Below are 13598 nucleotides of genomic sequence, written 5' to 3'. Positions count from 1 at the left end.
GACTTTTTCCTGTGGTTGATTTCAAGCTTCATAGCATTGTGGTCTGAGAGTATGCATGGTATAATTTCAATTCTTGTAAACTTATGAAGGGCTGTTTTGTGACCCAGTATGTGATCTATCTTGGAGAATGTTGCATGTGCACTTGAGAAGAAAGTATATTCTATTGCTTTGGGATGCAGAGTTCTAAATATATCTGTCAAGTCCATCTGATCCAATGTGTCATTCAGGGCCCTTGTTTCTTTATTGACCGTGTGTCTAGATGATCTATCCATTTCTGTAAGTGGAGTGTTAAAAGTCCCCTGCAATTACCACATTCTTATCAATAAGGTTGCTTATGTTTATGAGTAATTGTTTTATATATTTGGAGGCTCCCGTATTCAGCGCATAGACATTTATAATTGTTAGCTCTTCCTGGTGGATAGACCCTGTAATTATTATATAATGCCCTTCTTCATCTCTTGTTACAGCCTTTAAATTCTAGTTTGTCTGATATAAGTATGGCTACTCCAGCTTTCTTTTGACTTCCAGTAGCATGATAAATAGTTCTCCATCCCCTCACTCTCAATCTGAAGGTGTCCTCAGGTCTAAAATGAGTCTCTTGTAGACAGCAAATAGATGGGTCTTGTTTTTTTATCCATTCTGATACCCTATGTCTTTTGGTTGGCACATTTAGTCCATATACACTCAGTGTTATTATAGAAAGATATGGGTTTAGAGTCATTGTGATGTCCGTAGGTTTCATGCTTATAGCGATGTCTCTGGTACTTTGTCTCACAGGATCCCCCTTAAGATCTGTTGCAGGGCTGGTTTAGTGGTGATGAATTCCTTCAGTTTCTGTTTGTTTGGGAAGACCTTTACCTCTCCTTCTATTCTAAATGACAGACTTGCTGGATAAAGGATTCTCAGCTGCATCTTTTTTCTGTTGATCACATTGAAGATCTCCTGCCATTCCTTTCTGGCCTGCCAAGTTTCAGTAGAGAGATCTGTCACGAGTCTTATAGGTCTTCCTTTATATGTTAGAGCACGTTTATCTCTAGCTGCTTTCAGAATTTTCTCTTTATCCTTGTATTTTGCCAGTTTCACTATGATATGTCATGCAGAAGATCGATTCAAGTTACCTCTGAAGGGAGTTCTCTGTGCCTCTTGGATTTCAATGCCTTTTTCCTTCCCCAGATCAGGGAAGTTCTCAACTATTATTTCTTCAAGTACACCTTCAGCACCTTTCCCTCTCTCTTCCTCCTCTGGAATACCAATTATGCATAGATTATTTCTCTGTAGTGCATCACTTAGTTCTCTAATTTTCCCCTCATACTCCTGGATTTTTTTTATCTCTCTTTTTCTCAGCTTCCTCTTTTTCCATAACTTTATCTTCTAGTTCACCTATTCTCTCCTCTGCCTCTTCAATCCGAGCCGTCATCGTTTCCATTTTATTTTGCATTTCGTTTAAAGCATTTTTCAGCTCCTCCTGGCTGTTCCTGAGTCCCTTGATCTCTGTGGCAAGAGATTCTCTGGTGTCCTCTATACTGTTTTCAAGCCCAGCGATTAATTTTATGACTATTATTCTAAATTCACTTTCTGTTATATTATTTAAATCCTTTTTGATCAGTTCATTGGCTGTTGTTATTTCCTGGAGATTCTTTTGAGGGGAATTCTTCCGTTTGGTCATTTTGGATAGTCCCTGGAGTGGTGAGGACCTGCAGGGCACCTCCCCCCTGGAGTGGTGAGGACCTGCAGGGCTGTGGTGTATAACTGGAGTTGGTGGGCGGGGCCACAGTCCGACCTGATGTCTGCCCCCAGCCCACCGCTGGGGCCACAGTCAGACTGGTGTGTGCCTTCTCTTCCCCTCTCCTAGGGGCGGGATTCACTGTGGGGTGGCGTGGCCCGTCTGGGCTACTTGCACACTGCCAGGCTTGTGGTGCTGGGGATCTGGCGTATTAGCTGGGGTGGGTAGGCATGGTGCACGGGGTCAGGAGGGGCAGGCTTAGCTTGCTTCTCCTTAGGTGATCCACTTCAGGAGGGGCCCTGTGGCAGCGGGAGGGAGTCAGACCCGCTGGAGGGGTGGCTCTGCAGAAGCACAGCGTTGGGTGTTTTCGGGGAGCAAGCAAGTTCCCTGGCAGGAACTGGTTCCCTTTGGGATTTTGGCTGGGGGATGGGCGAGGGAGATGGCGCTGGTGAGCGCCTTTGTTCCCCAAGAAACTGAGCTCTGTAGTCCGGGGGCTCAGCAACTCTCCCTCCCTTTGTCCTCCAGGCTTCCCGCTTTCCGAGCAGAGCTGTTAACTTATGACCTCCCAGATGCTAAGTCGCGCTTGCTGTCGGAACACACTCCGTCCGGCCCCTCCACTTTTGCAAGCCAGACTCGGGGGCTCTGCTTGGCCAGCAGGCTGCCCCTCCGCCCCGGCTCCCTCCTGCCAGTCTGTGCAGCGCAGCGCCTCTCCGCCCATTCCTACCCTCTTCCGTGGGCCTCTCGTCTGCGCTTGGCTCCAGAGACTCCGTTCTGCTAGTCTTCTGGCGGTTTTCTGGGTTATTTAGGCAGGTGTGGGTGGAATCTAAGTGATTCGCAGGACGCGGTGAGCCCAGCGTCCTCCTACGCTGCCATCTTCCACTGCATCGAGGATATTTCTATCTGATCTCTGTTTTCTAACTTCCCAGTCTGGTTTTCCCTTTGGGCTAGTACCCTTGACTAGTTCTAGGAAGCTTTTTCTTTTTTTGTAGACTTTTCCCCCATGACTTTTCTGTACTATGTTTTTGCTTTTCTACGTTCTTCTCTGCTTTTCTTGGTATTTCTTTTTTTTCCATTATTTTTTCCACTATTTTTTCCACTTCTGCCAACTAAGGACTCTCCATTTTTCCAGAGGCCAAATCAAAAGTACATAGAATCTCAAGATTTAGGAAACCTCAGAGATTAATTCATAAAAATACCCTCTGGTATTTCAACCCATGTTTAACCTCCTTGCCAAATGGTTGTTTACATGGAGAATTTGAAACTCAAAAGAGATTGAAGTGACCTATTTGGATATGATAAGTGACAGAAATGACGTTTAAATTCAGGTTTCTTTCTTTCTTTTTCTTTTTTTTCATTATACAGGCAAATGTTTTAATAATAGAAAGCTGGGGAGTGGGCCTAATGAATACAATGAAGGAGGGTAAGAATTGAATTAGCAGAGGAGACCAGGTTTCAAGAAGAACAACACTGAGTTGGATAGGAATAAGAGTTTTAGATAAGATGTCAGAATATTGGGGTTTATGCCAAGTTAGATAAAGGTGAATGACAGGAATTAAGGACCCAGGATTGTGAGAGTTGTTTAGAAAGGCATATTCAAATAGAGAGTTCAAGAGGGTCCTGAACAGGTTTCTGCTTTTGTGTGTGTTGGTTTCATTGAAGGTGCGAGCATACCTCAGATTTTCTGATGAGAGATTAAAAATCATTTGAGCTGCTGGGAAGAGTCTGTTTACAGCAAATAGAAATATGATATCATCTACCTCCACCCCAACTTAGGGAGGATGGCTTAGATCCTTTCAAGGAATTGGGGGTGGGGGTGGGTGGAGATTCTGAACTATAGAGATGTATGGCCCAAGGCAAGCTGTCTCCTCACTCTGCCTCTTTTCCTAAGTCTGTGATGCCCTTCCCATGTACCTGTAGGGCTGGGCAGGGGTAGGACTGACTTGTCAAATCAGTAAGGGAGCTTCATCTGGGTAGGTGATAACATGCCCATGTTGAGGTGACTGTGGATGACTGAGACTCCCAATTAGCTTGTTCTCCAGGAGCAGGACATGGCTCCTACCCTCGGTCATTTGAGCCCATCCTTGTTTTAGGAGTCTGTGCCTTCACAGGCTAAAGATTTAAAGGTTGGAGAATGCCACTGAACCGTGCTGAAGAGTGATGTAGGAGTGGGAGCTCATAGGGAAGAAAATATTCAGGCAGTGTATAGAGAAATAGAGGCACAACTACCAGGACCATTTTTATAGCAGTCTCTCTCCTTGGGTATCTGAATGCCCCTGAAGGTTTCTAAGGTCTTGCTAGTTATATGGACTTAAATAAAGCAAGACCAGTGTAGGAAAAAAGTTGGACTTGATAATTTTTAATCTTTTAATCTCTGGTTAGTACTTCCACTAATAACATAGAAACTTGTTCTTTAACTTTGGTATATTTACTTAAACTGAGGTCTACTTGACACACAATGTAATATGTGATTCAACAACTCTGTATGTTACACTATGCTTGCCATAAGTGTAGCTCCCATCTGTTAATGTATAATGCTATTACAATACCACTGACTATATTCCCTATGCTGTACCTTTGATGCTTGTGATTTACTCTTTCTATAACTGGAAACCTGAACTTCCCTCTCCCCTTCACCCATTTTGTCCATCTCCCAACCTCCCCTCCCTTTGGCAAGTCAATTTTCTGTATTTATGGGTCTGTTTCTGCTTTTTCTCTGTTCACTTGTTCCCTTTTTTAGATCCTACATATAAGTGAAATCATATAGGATTTCCGTCTAGGTATATCCATGATGTTGCTGATGGCAAGATCTCATTCTGTTTTATAGCTGTGTAATATTCCATTGTGTGTGTGTGTGTGTGTGTGTGTGTGTGTATGTGCGTGTGTGTGTGTGGTCTGTTCATGTATTGGTGGACACTTGGGTTGCTTCCATATCTTGTCTATTGTAAATAATGCTGCAATAAAGATAGGGGTGCATATATCTTTTCAAATAAGTATTTTCATTTTCCTTGGGTAAATAAATACCCAGTAGTGGAATTACTGGATCATATGGTATTTCTATTTTTAATCTTGAGGAACCTCCATACTGGTTTTCACAGTGGCTGTCCCAATATACATCCCATCACCAGCGCACAAAGGTTCTTTTTTCTCCACACCCTTACCAACACTTGTTTTTTGCACTTTGAATTTTACCCATTCTGACATGTGTAAGGTGATAAGTCATTGTGGTAACTTTTATACATATAATTTTCAACCATTTCAGAGAATTCCCTCCCTGTCACACTTGGTTATAGAAACTCAGACTGGGCCTTTCCTGGATATTTCATAGGTTAGAACAGGTGGAGGCAAAATAGATGAGTGAAAGCTTTTTTAAAACAGGGTCCAAATTTTGAACAACCTGTTTGAACAACCTGGAAACTATAAAACACTGATGAAAGAAATAGAAGATGATGGAAAGAAATAGAAAGACATCTGATGCTCATAGATTGGAAGAATACATATTTTTAAACTGTCTACACTACCCAAAGCAATCTAAAGATTTAATGCAATCCCTATCATTTTTCACAGAAGTAGACAAACAATCCTAAATGTTGTATAGAACCACAAAACACCTTGAGTGGCCAAAGCAATATTGAAAAAGAAAAACTGGAGGTATCACAATCTCAGATTTCAAGTTTTATTCCAAAGCTGTAGTAATCAAAACAGTATGGTTGGTACTGGCATAAAAATAGTCACATAGCTCAGTGGAATAGAACCAAAAACCCAGAAATAAATCCACAACTGTATGGGCAGTTAATCTTCAACAAACAGGAAAGACTATCCAGTGGGGGAAAAAGCAGTCTCTTCAATAAATAGTGTTGGTAGAACTGGACAAGCCTCATGCCAAAGAATGAAACTGGACCAATTTCTTTACCATACACAAAAATAAACTCAAAATGAATTAAAGACTTAATATGAGACCTGAAACCATAAAAATCCTTGAAGAGAGCACAGGCCGTCATTTCTCTGACTTTGGCTGTAGCAACATTTTTCTAGTTATGTCTCCTGAGCCAAGGGAAGTAAAGTAACAATAAACTATGGGGACTACATCTAAAGAAAAAAACTTTTGCACAGTGAAGGAAACAGTCAAAACTAAAAGGTACCCTATGGAATGGGACCTATCCAGTAATGGGTTAGTGACCTATCCAGTAATGACCTATTTGCAAATGACCTATCCAGTAATGGGTTAGTAATCAAAATGTATGAAGAATTCATGCAACTCAACATTCTTCTCCCCAAAAAAAGCCCAGTTTACAAATGAGCAGAAGACATAAAGAGACATTTTTCCAAAGACAACACACAGATGGTCAACAGACACATGAAGAGATGCTCCTCAAAACTACAAGGAGTTACCACCTCACACCTGTCCCAGTGGCTAAACTCCAAAACACAAGAAGCAAGTGTTTGCGAGATGTGGAGACAAAGGAAACCTCTTGCACAGTTGGTAGAAATGCAAATGGCTGCGACCCCTGTGGAAAACAGTATGGAGGTTCCAACCAAAAATTAAAAACAGAACTATCCTGTGATCCAGTAATTGCACTACTGGATACTAACCAAAAGAATACAAAAACACGAATTCAGTGGGACACTCGTGCCCCTGTATTTATTGCAGCATTATTTACAATAGCCAGCGCAAGTGTCCATTGACAGATTAGTGAATAAAGAAGTTGTATGTGTGTGTGTGTGTGTGCATGTGTATTGGTGTATGTATAGATATATACATATATATCTATATATGTATACCTATATATATAGGTTATATATAAGGTATATATATATAAGATATATATATAATATATATTATACCATATATGTATATATATATAAATATAAGGTATATATCTATACCTTATAGATCTTATATATCTATATATATAGATCTTATATAGATCTTATATCTTATATAGATCTTATATAGATCTTGTATCTATATATATAGATCTTATATATCTATATGTTACCACATATACATATATATGTATATCTATCTATATATACATATATAGATATGTATAGAGATATATATATATAGATATACATACATACACATGCACACAATGGAATATTACTCAACCACAAAACAATGAAATCTTGCCATTTGCAATGACCAGGATGGAGCCCGAGAGTAGTATGCTAAGCAAAATCAGAGAAAGACAAATACCATATGATTTTACTCATGTAGAATTTATAAAACAACAAATGAGCAAAGGGAGAAAAAAAAGGGAGAGACAAACCAAGAAATAGGCTCTTAACTGCAGAGAACAAACAGATGGTTACCAGAGAGGAGGTGAGTGGTGGGAGGGGTGAAATAGGTGATGGGGATGAAGGAGTGCCCTTGTCATGATGAGCACGGGATGAGTATGGAATTGGTGAATCACTATATTGTACAACTTAAACTAATAAAACACTGAATGTTAATATTACTGGAATTAAAATAAAACTTAATGAAAAAACACGCCAAATTTTAATTATATCAAGAAACATGGTTGAATAAACAGCTGGCCTTTCACTTCAGTTTTTAAAAATAAATGAACATGTTTTTGTTGTATATTTTTGTTCTAAAGGCTTTCCGACAAACCTGGTATTGATGATTCATGGCCTACATCAGATAGCGAAGACTTAGATTTTGGTACCAAGGTAAAGTACTCTCTTGTGAAACTCACTTCCCTGCTCTGAATTTAGTTTTCTGCATTATTTACTCTTAAAATTTAACAGTAGCCTTTTTGTCATCATTTTATGTTTGTAATGGAAAGTTAGCAAGAACAAACCATTTTACAGATACATGACACGTTGAATTTTTTGTTTTGTTTTGTTTTGTTTTACTTTGGTAAATAGTAGAGGTGGAGGCTGATAAAAGAATGGGCTGGAAAATATATAATGACCGTAAAATTATATTGGGAAAAGCTTTCCCATAATGGAGAAAATATGACATTTGATTAAGGATAAGGATTCTTACTGTGATACTAACCTGACTGATAATACTCATGCCTAAATGAAATCTTATTGGATCCAATTATCTATTGTGGGTTTCCTACCCCCCACACCTCCCTCTGGGCACTTTTTTTTTGGTGAGATACAGGATTTTCCTTTGTCTCTATCTTTTGTTCTACATTTAGAGTAAAATAATACTAGAAAATGTAGAAATTTAGATGTTTAAGTTATTTCTCAACATTTATCTTACAAAGGTGTTTCCCTGTATTTTTGAAATAACTCCATGAAGAGTAAGTTAAAATTCTGCATCTACCTGAAGAATACATGTTTTGCTTAAAATAGTAGCTCTATGAGCAGAGGCTCTTCATGGCCAAGTTGTAAAATTTCTAATTTCAGAGATCTTTCATATTCCAGCTTTTAAAAATATCTAGTCCTAGTCCTTGTGTCAGATTCTAAAATTTAAAGTTTCAGACATTTGATATTTATTTAAGTGTTCATTTTGAGGCCCCTAAATCATTATAAGCTGCTGGAGGTTAGGAAACATAATTGTGTATCTCCTGGAGCTCCTAGAATAAAGTCTTGCTTGGAAGAAGCAATTTAATATTTTTGAATGTTGAATAAATGAGCAGGGAAATGGAATTCTGTATAATGGAATTTGAAAAGTAACATAATATGCATAATATGTAATAATTAAATATGTGAATTTAATAAATAAGGCTTCAATTTATATTCCATTTTAGTGTTTAATATTTATAAACTCAAATGAATTATATTGAGGAAATCAGGAGTTACATAAGAAAGAAGGTTACAGTATATTTTTTAGTATCTTCCAATTGTGAGCTTAGAATTTTAGATAAAAATTCCTCAGCTTTTTTTTTTTTTTAACCCCATCTTTATCCCATTAGATACATCCTTTGAAGGTATACATTTCTTCCTAGAATTCTCATTCCCAATTCTTTCTCCATATTGAACATTGATGTGTTGGGCACCTTTCTTTTTCTGTTTTTTTGTTTGTCTAGTAATAATTTATAGCTTTTAGGAAGTGATAGATGACCACTAATTGAACAATTTATTTTATAGTGAAAAAATTAAATTCTTTATTACAGTATTTATAACCAGATAACTGTAGAGTGATAAAAGTCAGTATTATTAGGGATATACTATGAATAAAAGCCTCTGTTTTACATATATATTATATATATATAACTTAAAAAGTTTAAAAGAGACTATTGTTCATAGTATATTTGTAATCGTATTTATATACCTGTTGAAAAATATATGTGTTTTCCACTTACCTTATTTTGTTCACATTTTTCCTTTTTTCCTTGTCTTAATCTCATTCTTGATTGATTGCTCATATTTTATTTTTTTTCCTTTTTTCCTCTTCTCCCCCATGCTTTTTTATGTATTTTTTATTTCCTTAAAGTTTATTTATTTTGGAGAGAGAGAGAGAGAGACAGAGTGCAAGCAGGGTAGGGGCAGAGACAGAGGGAGACACAGAATCCAAAGCAGGCTCCAGGCTCGGAGCTGTCAACACAGAGCTCATTGTGGGGCTCAAACACACAAACCGTGAGATCATGACCTGAGCTGAAGCTGGATGCTTAACTGACTGAGCCACCTAGGTGTCTCCCCCACCCTCACCATGCTTTCTTTTAATGGTTTACTCCTACCCTAAATTTCTTTGCAGAAAACATTTCTTTACTGTCTGTTCTTTTAGTACATCTCTTTCTGTCTCCATTGTCAACATATTTGGTTATGGCATCTATTGTCTGTGTGTGGTTTTCATCCATGACTCATTGCCCCACAAGGTTTATTATTCTTTTTTTCTCTTTATTGGGAGGAGCTGAACTAAATTTTGGGGTATTGTTTTTATGTTTTTGGAGAGAGAGAGAGAGAATGAGCACGTGCTAGTAGGGAGGTGCAGAAAGAGAGGGAGGGAGAGAATCCCAAGCAAGTTCCGCGCTGTCAGCACAGAGCCTGACGTGTGGCTTGAAGCCCTCTAACCGTTGAGATCATGACCTGAGCTGAAATCAAAAGTTGGTCACTTAACTTACTGAGCCACCCAGGTGCCCCAGAAGGAGCTAAATTTAAACGGTCATTTTTATCTTTAGGGTTTTGACAAACAGAAGCAACTTAAACTGTTTGCAATTCCAACTTACCTACATAAGATACTACTAAAAAGTAAATTTTTATATTTTCTTTTACAAGAGATAATTCATGGAAATATAAATCATGCAAATATTTCAAAATATAACACATTTAAATTTCTTAGTGTTAGTTTTTTAATATACTTTTAATTACCTAGGGATAAGTTTTTGTTTTAGGTTACTTTGAAAGTATTTGTATAATAATCAGTTAGAGGTAAGGAAAGTAATGTTTTGAGACTACCTATGAGATCTCTCGTAATCCTTATCACATGAGAAAATGTCGACTGGTTATAGTAAATGGCATAACTGAGATTGAATCTACATTTAAATGATTCCAAAGCCTGTGTTCCTTGTGCAATGGTGCTCATTTGGTAATGGTGAATATTACCATTTAATCGAATTAGATAGATTCTTGTAATCCTTAAAGCTATTAATTCTTTTCTAGAATGTCCCGAAACCAAGTGTAGCAAAGCTACTGCATTCTTCTGGGCAATTCATGAAAAACAGTAAGCTATTGGAAGACTTGTATTATTCACTAATTCTTGACCATTCTTGTGTTATTCACTAATTTGAAGTTACAGATATTTTCATGTCCTCTTTTGTTTTCTACTAAGTGAGAGCAAAACGTGGCTCTGTGAAAGCAGAAGGTGGAACATTATCTGAGGACAATAATCCTGATTCTGAAAATGAAGATGTGGGTGAAACTCTTTCCAAACCACCAACCAGAGATTATGGCGATTCTCTTCCTATTTTTCCATCAGCTAAATCTCTTCTAAAACCTTCTCTCAAGACGTCAGCTGTCCTTGGTCTTCCAAAGGTGAGTTGTTTTGTTTTATTCCTCTCCGCCCCCCCCCCCCCCCCCCCGCCCCATACCATCCTCTTGCTCCTTGTAATGATGAAAAGGATCTTAGGAAGAAATGGAAGTCCTCAAGATCATAATAGAAAACAGTGTAATGACAACAGAGAGGAAGGTACAGGATTGAGATTTATAAAGGTTGGTGGGAGTAAACAATTCTCAGGTATGCCTTTATGGAAGCAAAGAAATAGAAGGCAGCTGAAAAGAACAGCTAGATGCATATGAAGATGAGGAGGGAGATGAAGGGGAAGAATTCATTTCAGAGGGGTGAGATGAATTTAAAGTATGAAGAGTTGAGAGAAAGTATTATAAAAACACACCAGCAATGGTGGGATTAAGGGGGAGCAGATACTCTTTAAATTATAAAGCATGGGAGAAATTATTTTAAGTGCAAATTAAGAAAAAAAAAAAGCCAGGTAATAAAAAAAAATGCTTAGACTCTTCTGAATGACTTATAGCTGATTTTTGTGAGAAGAACTGGAAGAAATTTTTGCCCTTACATTTAAGTTTAATAAAGGTGATATCCTATATTTAGTTTAGCAAAACCTGTGTTTCTAAGGAATGCAAAGTGAAATCTGTTTTAGGCCATACCAGATTTATTGCGAATTTTCAGTTTTTGGCTATTGTCTTTCTTGGGGTTTCTAACTTAACTTACTGTGTGGTATAATCTTGGTATATTTTAGGTCTTTTTGAGTAGAAAGAGAGGAAATAAACGTTTATTCTTTTCATTAAATAAAATTTCTGGTTATGTAAATAAGGTTCTTTATCCATGAAATGAAAAACTAAATTTGAAGCTGCAACACTGAATTTGTTTTTTAGCTTATTTATTTATTTTGAGAGAGACAGCAAGCAGGGTAGGGGCAGGGAGAGGGGAGAGACAGAATCCCAAACAGCCTTTTCATTGTCAGCACAGAGCTCAACACATAACTCAGACTCACAAACTGCGAGATGTCGACCTGAGCCCAAATCAAGATGCTGAACTGCCTGAGCTACCCAGGTGCCACTTAAGCTGCAAACTCTTAAAGAAAAAAATATAAAACATGTTTTCTGCATTCTGATTTACCTTTTTTAATTTTAAATTTTCAAATGTTTATTTGAGAGAGAGAGAGAGAGAGAGAGGCAGAGAGAGAGACAGACAGACAGACAGACAGACAGAGAATCCTAAGCAGGCTCTGTGCTGCCAGTGTCGAGCCTGACAGAGCTTGAATAACCTGAGCCAAAATCAAGTTGGACACTTAACCAGCTGAGCCACCCAGGTGCCACTCTTTTTTTAATAGTATCTGCATAGAATAGACACATACACACATACCAAATGAATGAACTCAAAATGTATAAATTTTTGTCTAATATGAACTCTTTGTCATGATAGAATCATAAGACAGGAAAGGTTGCCACGAGAGTATACAAAATTCTTTCTAGAAGATGATTTTTACTTATTCGAATATCTCCAACAATAGATATAATGCCCTTCTGAATCTGTTCATACAGTTTTTGCTTTAAAATCAAGTTTGTCTGATGTAAGTATGGCTACTCCATCTTTCTTTTGACTTCTAGTAGCATGATAGGTGGTTCTCCAAAGCTTCACTGTCTTTTCTTTTACAAAAAAAAATTTTTTTAAGTTTATTTATTTTTGACAGAGACAGAGTACAAGCATGAGCTGGGGAGGGACAGAGAGAGAGAGAGGGAGACACAGAATCCAAAGCAGGCTCCAGGCTCCAAGCTGTCAGCACAGAGCCTGATGCAGAGCTCCAACTCATGAACTGTGAGATCATGACCTGGGCCGAAGTCAAACGCTTAACCGACCGGGCCACCCAGCTGCCCCCCAAAGCTTCACTTTCAATCTGCAGGTGTCCTCAGGTCTAAAATCCGTCTCTTATAGACTGCATATAGATGGATCTTGGTTTTTTTTTTTTATCCTTTCTGGTACCCTGTGTCTTTTGATTGGGGCATTTAGTCCATTTATATTTAGAGTGATTATTTTAAGATATGGAAGATACGGATTTAGTGTCATTGTGTTATCTGTAGGTTTCATGCTTGTGGTGAGGACTCTGGTCCTTTGTAGTCTGTGCTGCTTTCCACTCACAGAGTCCCCCTTAGGATCTCCTGCAGGGCTGGTTTAGTGGTCATGAGCCCCATTAGGTTTTGTCTGTCTGGGAAAGCCTTTCTCTCTCTTTCTATTCTAAATGACAGCCTTGCTGGGGAAAGGATTCTTAGCTGCATATGTTCCCATTCAGCGTATTGACTGTTTCCTACCACTCCCTTCTGCCCTGCCAAGTTTCGCTGGACAGGTCTGCTGCTACCCTTATGTGTCTTCCCTTGTAGATTAAGATCTGTTGGTCCCTAGCTGCTTTCAGAATTCTCTTTATCTTTGCATTTTTCCACTTTCGCTATGACATGTCATGGTGTTGACCTAGTTTTGTTGATTTTGAAGGGAATTCTCTGTGCCGCCAGGACTTGGATGCCTGTTTCCTTCCCCAGATGAGGGAAGTTCTCAGCTATAACTTGTTCAAATAAACCTTCTGCCCCTTTCTCTCACTCTTCTTCTTCTGGGACTCCTATGATGTGGATATTATTTCATCTCACTGAATCACTTAGGTCTCTAATACCTGCCTCATGGTCTAGTAATTTCCTTTCTTTCCTTTCTCTGCTTCATCTTTGTCCATAATTGTATCTTCTATTTCACCTATTCTCTCTTCTGCTTCTCCCATCCTTGCTGTCACTGCATCTAGTTTATTTTGTATCTTGTTTACAGCATTTCTTTTTTTAATTTTTATTTTGTTAATTTTTTAAAATGTTTTTATTTATTTTTGAAGGAGAGAGAGAGACAGAACATGAGCGGGGGAGGAGCAGAGAGAGGGAGACACAGAATCCGAAGCAGGCTCCAGGCTCTGAGCTGTCAGCACAG

General features: G+C 38.4%; 1 protein-coding gene across 10 annotated transcripts in view; it reads left to right on the top strand.

The window, feature by feature from the left end:
- The window catches only part of ANKRD26 (ankyrin repeat domain containing 26), a 113773-nt gene that overhangs the window by 28690 nt on the left and 71485 nt on the right, over window positions 1-13598 (top strand). For all 10 annotated transcript variants that reach the window (XM_019465279.2, XM_053895823.1, XM_053895821.1 and 7 more), the window contains 3 exons: window positions 7324-7396; window positions 10283-10343; window positions 10452-10654. In XM_019465279.2, the coding sequence (XP_019320824.2) occupies window positions 7324-7396; window positions 10283-10343; window positions 10452-10654 (337 nt within the window). The remainder of the gene's footprint in view (window positions 1-7323; window positions 7397-10282; window positions 10344-10451; window positions 10655-13598) is intronic.

This window comes from Panthera pardus, unplaced genomic scaffold, assembly GCF_024362965.1.
Source record: "Panthera pardus isolate Hobbes unplaced genomic scaffold, ASM2436296v1 HiC_scaffold_6, whole genome shotgun sequence".
NCBI lineage: Eukaryota > Metazoa > Chordata > Mammalia > Carnivora > Felidae > Panthera > Panthera pardus.
Note: the sequence above shows the minus strand (reverse complement) of the source record. Positions and strands in the feature narration are given on the sequence as shown.